The 11,715-nt window shown below is 41.7% G+C and overlaps 1 protein-coding gene across 4 annotated transcripts in view; it reads right to left on the bottom strand.

Annotated features, from left to right (window-relative positions):
- Positions 1-322: 322 nt before the first annotated feature.
- LAMA3 (laminin subunit alpha 3) overlaps positions 323-11,715 on the bottom strand; it is a 330,267-nt gene continuing 318,874 nt past the window's right edge. For 3 of the 4 annotated variants that reach the window (XM_004387926.1, XM_004387927.1, XM_004387928.1), the window contains 6 exons: positions 11,288-11,428; positions 5,135-5,294; positions 4,903-5,033; positions 2,829-2,922; positions 1,218-1,337; positions 323-494 (listed from right to left, as the gene is read on the bottom strand). In XM_004387926.1, the coding sequence (XP_004387983.1) occupies positions 349-494; positions 1,218-1,337; positions 2,829-2,922; positions 4,903-5,033; positions 5,135-5,294; positions 11,288-11,428 (792 nt within the window). In that variant the 3' untranslated portion in view covers positions 323-348. The remainder of the gene's footprint in view (positions 495-1,217; positions 1,338-2,828; positions 2,923-4,902; positions 5,034-5,134; positions 5,295-11,287; positions 11,429-11,715) is intronic. The other variant, XM_023742062.1, reaches the window with a different exon arrangement.

Raw genomic sequence — 11,715 nt, 5'->3', positions numbered from 1 at the left:
AATGCCAGAAATCATGGGACTACATGGTCAGAATCCAAAATTAGATTTGCTATTAAACCTGTCCAGATGATGTCTTAAGTCAAGAATGATATTGCATGGGGTGAGGGAAGTGCCTCAGGTAATTAGTGTTTTTGGAGGTGAATTTCCTTGTTGTGTGGAGCCCAGGTGGCACAGGGGTTAAACAGCTCGGCTGCTAACCAAAAGGTTGGCAGTTTGAATCCACCAGCTGCTCCTTGGAAACTCTACGGGCAGTTCTACTCTGACCTATAGGGTTGCTACGAGTCGAAATTGACTCGACGGCAACAGGTTTTGTTTTTGTTTGTTTCCTTGCTGTGTAATAGGCTTGAGTTAGTGGTCAGGACAGCCATTGAGACTGACAGTCCCCTGGATTTCGGCAGCCTCAGTGACATGGACAGGGATGTGGTTGACTTGAATATTCTTCAGACAGCCAAAAAACGACTTCCACACAGGTAGCTTCAGAGTCTTCAAATTGGCTGAAAGAGAAAAGGGAGAGTCATTCAATGGATAACATATGCTGCCAAATTAATGCAGCCTGTATTTTAAAAATCTGTCTTCTTAGAAAGAGCAAAAGGGACCCTCCATCTTAGTCTGCCCTCCTCTTCAAGCAGGCTTCCTACACGCCACCTATTGTGACAAAGGAGCAACTAGGCTACCCCTCAGGTTCTTCAAAGAAGGAGATTCCACAATCCAATTCAATAACTAACAACTCCTGTGCATTTGATGGGTCAAGAAAGACCTATAACATTAACAGCCCAACTATCAGAGGGACATAAAACAGTGAAGAATGAAAAGTCTTATACTTGACTACATCTCAATCTGCCTGATGATCCCATTCTGGTCCCACAAAGCTTAATAACTCACCAATAAAACGAAGTATCTGGAGAGGAGAGACCAATTTTTCAGCCCTTTTCTTGACTCTTTGCTGCTATCAGGCTTCCAGGTTAATGCAGCCTCTTATGAGGTGCTTGTGAATTACAGGTGTGAGACAAGGGGGAGCGGCAATAATGTGTACCTATTGCCGGCAACTGGGTTTCTCAAGTGCTGGAGCCAAGGCCCTCACCATCTCCATCTCCCAGCCAATGGCTGCCCTGTAACAACCCGTGGGCCAGGGCATCCCATTTGTTGGGTTCAGATGAAAATGTTAAGGGCCAACAGGGGTCAATATGGGATGTAGAAGAAGTCAGGGCAAGAGTTACCTGGGATGTCTCCGATGTGTAGTGGCTCTTGAGTGCTGGCAGGTGGGAAGGCAAGCCGTCCAGCTGTGTAGCTATTGTCTGTGTCTAGTTCCAGGTGCAGGATGTGTTGTTTTATGGTGACTAGGGAAAACGGGGCAAGTCAAGTCTATTTCCTGGGGAGAGCCCCGCCCACTGTCCCCACTGCCTTCAGTTTAGCTCATTTCTATTGGACTATGGAAACACTGCAGGAATTCTGTCAACCTAGATTTAAGCTGAGCTAACTTCTGAACCACTGAGCTAACTATTGTATGTGAGGTGATTTCACATATAGCACCAAGTTTAATCCTTAAAATAAGTCTGTGAGGAAGATATTACCATTCCTGTTTCACAGATGGAGTCTCTGGGTGGTATAAACCATTAACGTGCTCGGCTGCTAACAAAAAGGTTGGCAGTTCAAGTCCCCCCAGAGATGCCTCAGAAGAAAGCCCTGGCTATCTACTTCTGAAAAATCAGTCATTGAAAACCCTGTGGAGCACAGTTCTACTCTGACACACATGGAGTCACTATGAGTCAGAATCAACTCTATGTGCTCAGTAATTATCTGTAGAAAACTAGGAAGAGGCAGCTGAACAATTACTACAATTAACAATGACCATCAAGATAATGTTTTTTTTTTTTTAAATTTCATAGGTTAGAGACTGACTCATTGAGGAGCTTGACGAGATGATTTGGTTATTAGTTTAAAGAGTTAGGATTCAAGCTCTGGTTGCCTGTCTCTGGGGGCCATGTTTATTTCCCATGATCTCAGCTACTTCCCAAGAAGACACGAGCTTCTGAAAACTGACTCCAAGGACAGTAGCTTATGATCCTCTATAAACAAAATCCCTCCTATGTTAACAATCTTAGCTAATTTCAAGGTAGTTAGCTTTCAAATTAGCTAAGAAGAGACCACTTTTTACAAAAGGTATTTTAGCCAATACAGGTTAATATATCTTTAAATAAATGTCTACAAGTTATTAATAAAATGGCAAATTATATCTGAGAGGCTATGCCTGTTCTCCACCCAGTGGTTTGCCTAGTAGTTTGCATTAACAATTAAATGGTTGCTGAAAAAACAATGCAACAATTAGTCTTAATATAATAGTAAGAACAAATACTGAGCACTCACTATGCCCCAGATATTGGCTAAGCACTTTACATGCATTATCCCATTTAATTTTCACAACCCTGGAATGTATACACTATTTTCACCTCCATTTTATAGATGAGGAAACTGAAGGTAAAGAACAATTAAGTAATTTGCCTAAGGTAACACAGGGTAAGGGATGGAAAGGAGATTTGAACTCTGTTCTTTTCTTTTTATCTTCAGAGCCAGAATATTACACTACCTTCAGAAGACAAACATAGCTTATCAATTTGCTGGGCTCAAGAAAAAAAAAATCTTAGTATGTTATGGAGAACTGGAGACACAACCATGAATTGTATAAATATGCTTGGGGTTGAGACAGAACTGTCAGTGTGGTGGGCTGACCCTGGCCCTGGTCAGACACTAGTGGTTACATTTGGGATATTCAAGTCAAGATGGTAGGGGCTTGTTTCAGTGTACAAACAAGAGGCTACAGGATGTCATACCTGTCACTGAGTGCCACTGTCCATCACACAGAGACCACTTCGGTGTGATTGATGTCGAGATCTCACCTGCCCCACTGTCCACAGAGGCTGTAACCTGAAACACACATGCATTTTCCCATTTCCTTCAGAAAGGTAGGTGGAGCCAGCTTTCCCCTGCTACTTTCCCTTCCCAGCCCGTGCCACCCTGATGGCCTAGGAGCAGTCTAGATATTGGTCCCCTCTCCTGCATCAGGTGTCCCCAGGTGGTGCTGGTTAACATGCTCAGTTGCTAACCAAGAGGCTGGAGGTTCAAGTCCACCTACAGGCACCTTGAAAGAAAAACCTGGTGATCTATTTCCAAAACATCAGGCATTAAAAACCCTATGGAGCACAGTTCTACTCTGACACCCATGGGGTCCCCATGAGGTGGGGTCGCCTCGATGGCAATGGGTTTTACCCCCCCACCAGGTGATCACACTGGGTCCGATGCTTTGGAAGAATCCCTCTGCTGCATTCCTTCAAGGCAAGCAAGCTGCTAGCCCAGGGCTGCCTGAAGCTGCTGCCAACGGCAAAGCCATTCCCTCATAGTCCAACCCCCTCAGGCCCTGCTCAAGGCAACTGATTAATATTGAGGATCCTCCTTAGCAATTAATACGTGACAGGGTCTCTGTGTAGAAGGACATGTAAAATTTGGAAGGCAAAAATGCTGCCTGAGGCCTACACCCTGCTGCCTGGGGGCCACTCAATTATAATAATTCAACAAATGCATTACTTGTCGAGAGGTGCTCGTTCAAGAAATTAAAAAAGCTAACTGACTGTATTTGTATTGGGGGTCAGGCACTCAACATACTATCGTGCAGACTCCTCCACTCCCAGGCTCTAAGTTAGAATCTCCCCCATGAGTTTCCATGGGCTGACTCAAGGTGAATGAGGGGACTAAAATAAGCATGTCTATAAATAATTTACATCAAATTTGCATGTAGCTAGACTCTGCAGCCTATTTTCCAGCTATTTTTGAGCTAAACACTGTCGCTGCAGCTATGCAGGTCAGCAGGTCTTCTGTCCACCTTTTGTGATTATTTCTTATCCACAAACTCTCACTGGAGACCCTCCCTAGCCCCTCCTCCGGAAAGTCAGCCTTGCCTCAACTGCCCAGGAAACAGACAGTTGTTTGCATCTCTGTGTTACCAGAGACCAGCTCAGACTTCAGGGCTACAACTTAAATAAAAAGTGTTCTAGGGTTGTGGTTATACTTTGCTTTGTGATTTTTTTCCCTCACCTTTAGTAAATTGTAGAAGGATGGAGGCGGGAGAAAATAGCATATTATCAAGCTTGGACCTGAGGCCTTAACTAAAGAGAGGCTTTCTGGAAGGATTTGGTTTTAAGGAGACTTTTCAAGGAGGAAAGAAATGACAGTGGGTAGTTGAAAATAAAACATTGACTCAGGCCTGTGAGTGATGGGAAGGATAAGGCAGCAGAAGCATGATCAGAAGAAGGAATCCATGAAAGACCAAGGGAAGCTGGTGTGGAAGCCCTGTGGCCAGCATGGCTGCAGGGGCTGGAAAGGTTGGTGAGCTGTGTACAGAGAATAAGGCCCGATTCAGTGTGCCACGGGCATGGGTGTGATGTGGTGTAGACAACTGGTGAGAAAATCCAGCCCGTTACTTTTGGAACTAGCCTTACGAATAAAAGATGTGGTGAGAGTGAAGGGGAGAAAAATTACATTTATTGAGTATATGTCACTTTCTATAATCTTGACAAAAGCCCTAAGATATGAGAATTGTTATTTGCATTTTATAGATAAGGAAACTAAGCCTGGAGACGTTAAGGAACTTGCCTCAGGCCGTATAACTAAGCAGTGGAGCTGGAATTCAACCCAACTTGTTTGGGTTTTCCCAATTTTAAAGAACAGAAAATATGATGATAAAATTACTTGCTAAAGGAAAATGGTAAGTTAGCCTCAAAGTAAGGTCTCTTAAATACAAAGTTGGATTCCACCCTTTCTCATAACTTCACCAACTGTGGTCTCCAGAAACGGGATCAGGTTCTAATGTGAATGCAAACGCCCTTCCCATTCCATCCTATTGCTACGCACCTTTCCTGCTTCCATATAAACACACAAGTGCTTCTCAGGTTGACTTCCAATGTGTATTAGGATCCCAGTGAGACTTCTTGGGCGAATGCTGAAAACAAGCTTAAATTCTGGACCCAACAATACAGAATTAGCTTTAAAAAGAAAAAAAAAAAAAGTTAAAACATCATAACTAAAGAAAAAGGATGGAGTTCTTAAGACTCAAAGACATAAACTCTACCAAACGGCTCCTTACCTAGGATGACATGGCCTCCTCCTTGGGAGAAATAAATGCCTTTCTCCAAAGAGCCCCCCAAGCAGGGAGACACCCCAAAGCTTGTGGAGGGGATATCCAAGGGTTTTAAATCCAGCTGAAAGTTCTTCAGGCATCCCACAAAGCTGTTTTGGGGGAGGCTCTACAACCAAGCAGAAGAAAAAGCAAACTTCATTACCACGGCTCTCAGAAATGGATGGGTAGCCAAGGTAAAGGCAGCTTGCTGGCAAAAGGGGAAGTGGGATCTACCCTTCCTGCTTCAAAGAGTCAGGTGGGCCTGACTTTCATTTGGCTCCCTACCCACAGCACCAAGAAAAACCCAGATACCAGATGTCTGGTGGGTGGTCACAGTTTAAAGGTGCCACCAAACCAAGAAGTGTGTATGTAGGGGGCATAGGGAGGTGGAGGTTGCTAGTTAGTGCTGGAACAAGAACAGGATGACTGGCCTGACCCTGGTCCTACAGAAACAGCTGCAACAAGGGGAAATTTCCACCTTATAGCTCACAGATCGCACCATCTCTTTGCAGGTACAAACCACCTGTTAGGGTTTCGTGAGCTGGGGTGATAGCTTATTGCAAGGCAGCTGACTGGCTAAAGAGGCCAAAAAGTTCCGAAAATAATAAAGTGTAAAAAGGCTCCTTACACTGTTGGTCTCAGCACACCACCAACAAATCATGAATATCATAGAGTTAAAAATAAGGCACAGTGTTCATCATCAGTGGGCCTGCATGGAGCCCATGCCTGCCTAAAGCTGGCCTGGAACAGAGTTCCTCACCTGGGGCCCAGGGATGGGCTTCTGGAGGTCTGTGAGCCCTTACATTATATACCAGGTGTTCTCTGTATGTGCATTTTCTGGGGAGAAGGACCGTAGTACATCAGACTCTCAAAAAAGGTGAGGAATCACTGAATAGAACCTCTAAGCTCCCTTCTAGAATAAATGCTTTTAGGATCCAGAAATTCTATGTGACAGATGGAACATATGGCAATTTTAAGAGAAAATGGTGACATTAGAGATATAAGTGGTACCAGCATCAGTGATAAACTACTGATACAGCTCCTAGTTAGTTTCTCAAGATTTGTCATGTTGTACAATGAAGAGTCTATATCTGAAACCAAGCTCAGGCTCTCCATGAGAGGCTATAACAACATTCAGTCCCTAAAAGTTGAGCAGAATTTTTGGTATTCAGAAGCAGGCACTGTTTTATTGGATGTTGCCCAGCATTTGAAAGGATATGGGGAGGGATAATACAATGTTTTGTGCCCTCTGGCTGAAGGAGAGTTGTAGAAAGAACCTTGGCTTGTAAAGAATGTGGCAAATGGGGTGCTACCGATTGCCCCAAATGTTAGGATGCTGGGTGTGGTTAATAGAGTTTTTTTTAAAAATAATATTTTATTGTGTTTTAGGTGAAAGTTTGCACAGCAAATTAGGTTCTCCTTTAACAATTTTTATGCAAATTGTTCTGTGTCACAGGTTACAATTTTTAAAATGTGTCAGCATTCTCATTATTTCCAATCTGTTTGTTCTGTTTCCATTGATCTAGTTTCCCTTCTCCTCCTTGCCTTCTTATCTTTGCTTTTGGGTAACTGTTGACCGTTTGGTCTCATGTTGTTAATTGTTTAAAACCCGTTGCCATGGAGTCGATTCTGACTCATAGCTACCCTATAGGACAGAGTAGAACGGCCCCACAGAGTTTCCAAGGAGCACCTGGTGGATTCGAACTGCTGACCTTTTGGTTAGCAGCAGTAGCACTTAACCACTACACCACCAGGGTTTCCAGTTAATTGTTTAACGGAGCACATTATTCACAGTTGATGTTTATTTTATAAGCCAACTCTATTATTTGGCTGAAAGGTGACCTGCAGAAATGGCTTCAATTCCAAGTTCAAAGGGCATCTTGGGGCTATAGTCTCAGAGGTTCTTCTAGTCTCTATCGGTTGTGTAGGTTTGGCCTTTTAGGAATTTGAGTTTTGTTCTTCATTTTTCTCTCATTCTAACGAGGACCTTCTATTGTGTCCCTGGTCAGAATGGTTGGCAGTGGTGGCCAGGCACTATCTAGTGCTTCTGGTCTCAGGTTGGAAGAGGCTGTAGTTTGTGTGGGCTATCAGTCCCTTGGAATAGCTTCTTCTTTAAGCCTTTGATTTCCGTCATTCTCTTTTGCTCCATATGAGTAGAGACCGATAATTGTATCTTAGATGGCTGCTTGCAAGCTTTTAAGCCCCAGATGCTACTCACCAAACTCAGATGTAGAACATTATCTTTGTGAACTATGTTATGCCAATTGACTAAGCTGTCCCCCAAGACTACGGTCCCAAGCCTTTGGACCCAGTAAACCAATCCTGTGAGTTATTTTGATATGTTTAGGAAGCCTCTGTAACTGTGCCTCCCAGTTAATGGAGTTTTAAGAGAAATTATTCAGGTCAAATGAATTGTGCCCTTGAATAGCCATACCAACCTGTGACCTCTCTGAGAGGTTGAGGTAAAGCAAAATAATACTTCATTACTTGCTGGGGCCTTGGCCCAAACCCCATTGGAAAACTCAAGTGGGCCAAGTTGGGGCCCCTATGGAGACTATCTTGACCTAAGCTAGGTCACCCCAAATGCCTAGAATGCAAGCTTGTAGAAAGACCTGCTGTGCCTACTTCCATTTCAATACCCAGATCTGTATCTTGGCCTTACCTCCCCCACTGCACACAAACATCAGACCAGACTGTGCCACCAGCTCCAGAGAAAAGAGGCAAGATCAGGTGAGCGTTTGCCACTGCATTTAGGTGGAGGATAGTTATCTAGGCCCGAGCTGTTGACAAAACCATCTTGCCTAACCTTGTGGGAGAAGGCAAATCTCGGAGAAGAAAGACAGGTGGGTGAGGCTGTCCATGTAACTCAGGTGTAATTACTGCTCTGGCAGCAAGGAAGAAGAGGCAGAGGGAGAGGCACTCACAAGCCCCATCCCCGGAGCTGTGGCCCATCAGAGCCTTTGAATTTGACAAACCCAGGGAGGCACCTCTCCTTCTTGGGGACTTAGGGAGCTGTGAGTTTCCCTTAGACAATGTTGCCCAAGTTTGGTTCTTGAGATAGTTTGTTATTTCAGACATAAACTAACATTAAAACATATATTAAGTTATTATTTCTTTTTCAATTCTCTCTCCATCCTTCTGATTAGGACAAGGAACAGATTTTCGTTCAATGTTAATATGTCTTGAACACTTCTCAATCTCCTTCTTTTCCAAATGAAGGGAGAAGAGGCCACACTATCTAGCTAGACTTTAATACACTGTTTTGTTTTCATATATTTATTTTTATGGTTACCTACTATTTATGGTAAGGGATACTGATTTTCATTTATGATAGGGATAAAAAGACCCTTCTAAAACAAATTTAAATAGTCAGTTGATTGAGAGCAAACTATTAAGTAACCAGTTTACAAATTACTGAAGTTTGGAAAACATTATTTTAACCAAAACAACCTTTTTGTACAATCTGAAACAACTGTTTCTGCATTCCCTGGAAGAGAAGCTAAGGGATTCATGTTTACAAAGCCACAGAGAAGCTCTATATTCAGGTCTATGAATCTGTACCTTAAAAAAAAGGTGTTGGTAAAAATATCATGCTCAGTGAAATAAATCAGTCACAAAAGGACCAATATTGTATGAACCCACTTATGTGAAATATCGAGAATAGGCAAGACCAATGTTTATTAGTGGTTACCAGGGGCAGGCAGGAGGAAAGGGGAAAGGAGGACTCAATGCTTAGGGGACACTGAGCTGCTGTTAAGGGTGATGGTAAAATGTGGGAACTCAAGTGGACCAGGATAAGGGTGATGGCTGAACAACATAATGAACATAATTAATGTCACTGACCTGTACATGTGAAGATGGTTGAGATGTCAAATGTTTTGTTACATATATATTTACCATAATAAAAAAATTATGAAATGAAAAAAAAAAGAAGTTAAAAAAGGAAGGATTTGGAGTAGGGGATGAGAATTTCTCTGTGGGATTTATGGATATTAATCATACATGTTAAAACGTCATCGAAACCTAAAGATTAGGAAAAAATCTTTGGGAATGATCTATCTGATAAGGGTCTAACGTCTAAAATAGATAGAAAACTTCAATAACTCAAAACAAAAAGACAAACAGCACAAACAACAAAGGACATGAACAAATACTTCACCAAAGAGGACATTCCAAGTGGCCAACAAACACATGAAAAGATGCTCATGATCATTAGCCATCAGAGAGATGCAAATCAAAACTACCATGAGCTACCATCTCACCCTTGCAAAAATGGCACTGATCAAAAAAAAAGAAAACAATAAATGCTGATGAGGTTGCAGGGAGATTGGAACCCTCTTCCACTGTTGGTAGGATTGTAAACTGGTTCAACCACTACGGAAAACGGTATGGCATTTCCTCAGAAAGCTACAAATAGAAATACCCAATGATCCAGCAATCCCACTCCAAGGTATATACCCTAGAGAACTAAAACTACTGACATGAACAGATATGTGCACACCGATGTTCACTGCAGCATTGTTCACAATAGCAAAAAGGTGGAAACAACCTAAATGCCCATCAACAGATGAACGGATAAACAAGCTGTGATACATACACACAACGGAATACTATGCAGCCATAAAGAATAATGATGACTTCTCAAAATACACTATAACATGGGTGAATCTGGAGAACATTATGTCGAGTGAAATAAGTCAATCACCAAAGGACAAATACTGGATGATCTCACTATTATAAAAATACAAGAATAGGTATACATACAGAAAGCAACATTCTTTGGTGGTTACCACGGATGGGCGGGAGAGGGAAGAGGAATCACTTTCTTGATAGTAGACACTTGTTAGTTTTGGTGGTGGGTAAGACAATATTGAATAAGGGTGAAGTCAGCACAATTTGACCAAGGTAAAAGATGACACCAAGAAGTACACAATAATAAGGGGCCGATTTTGGTAAAAACCACAACATACACACTTTTGTAACAGTAAAAAGAACCAAAAAATATGTGTGTGGCTACATAGGTAGATATGTACGTTTATATAGGTATATTTAAGCACATATGAATACATGGGTGTGCCTGTATACGTGTTTCTGTAGGCAAATGTATATACATGTTTGTGTGTGCTGCATATATATTCATATATAAAATAAAGCACATAGGGGGCACAGTTATGGATACTTCCTAGACATAATCAAACACCTTGTGGGATTGGGTTACCGTGTTTGAAGGCTTAGGATATTAGTCTTGGGGGTCAACTAGGTCAATTGGCATAACATAGCTCATAAAGATAATGTTTTACATCCTAGTTTGGGGAGTAGTGTTGGGGGTCTTAAAAGCTTGTGAGCAGCCATCTAAGATACAACTATTGGTTTCTATGAGTCTGGAGCAAAAGAGAAAGAAGAAAACCAAAGACTCAAAGAAGAAACTAGCCTACAGGACTAGCAGTCTACATGAACCACGGCCTCACCTACCTTGAGACCAGAGGAACTAGATGGTGCCCCAGCTACCACTACTGACCGTTCCAACTAGGGATACAATAGATGGTCCCAGATAGAATGGGGAAAAAAATGTAGAACAAAACTGAAGTTCCTAAAAAAGCCCAGACTTACTGGACCAGTAGAAACTAGAGGAATCCCTGAGACTATTGCTCTGGGATACCCTTTAAACTTGGAACTTAAACCACTCTTGGAGGTCACCTATCAGCCAAAAGACAGAGTGGCCCATAAAATAAATAATATCACCTGTGAGTACTGTGGTCCTTTAAACAACCACCTAAATGAGACCCAATGGTCAACATTTACCCTAGACCAAAGAAGAGAAGGTAAGGGAGGACAAGGAAGCTAGATTAATGGAACAGAACAACCAGAATGGAAATAATGAGAATGCCTACACATTGCGGAAAGTGTAACCAATATCCCTTAATAATATGCATAGAAATTTTTAAATGAGAATTTAATCTGCAATATAAATTTTCTCCTAAATCACAATAAAATATTTTTTAAAAACTCAAAAAAATGTCATTGAATATATTTTGCAATTCTAGAATATGCTATGTAATTATAATGATTATATTAAAGGTAAACTATTTTTATGAACAGCTCTGAAATGTAACTGTTTACCTTTGGTTTTCTTGATAGAGATGATCCCAGGTAAACTGGTGTTCTGATGCTGAAGGTAGACTTTCCAGACAAACTTCCTTCCTGGGCCCTCAGGCCATCCACAACCAAATGTCCTTGCTTTCCGTCTTGCCCAAACACCACCTTAAGTGAACAAAAAAAGCTGATTACATTGTACTCTTGACAATTAGTGCTATATTTTATCAGTGGTCACAGGAAATTTTTTTTAAAAAAGTTTTTCTATCCCCTCAAATAGCTTTAAAAACAAGAGATTTTTCTCTATGGTATTGTCATCATCATCATTGCTGTAATCATCACCATCATCATCATTTTGTTAGATACTGAAAAAACTCAACTAAAAAATTGCTACCTGTTGCTCAAAAACAAACTGATAAAAAGTTATAATTGCTATGATGGAAACTTATACCAAA

The sequence above is a fragment of the Trichechus manatus genome, unplaced genomic scaffold (assembly GCF_000243295.1).
Source record: "Trichechus manatus latirostris isolate Lorelei unplaced genomic scaffold, TriManLat1.0 scaffold00199, whole genome shotgun sequence".
Lineage (NCBI taxonomy): Eukaryota > Metazoa > Chordata > Mammalia > Sirenia > Trichechidae > Trichechus > Trichechus manatus.
This window is presented reverse-complemented; position numbering and strand designations above follow the sequence as displayed.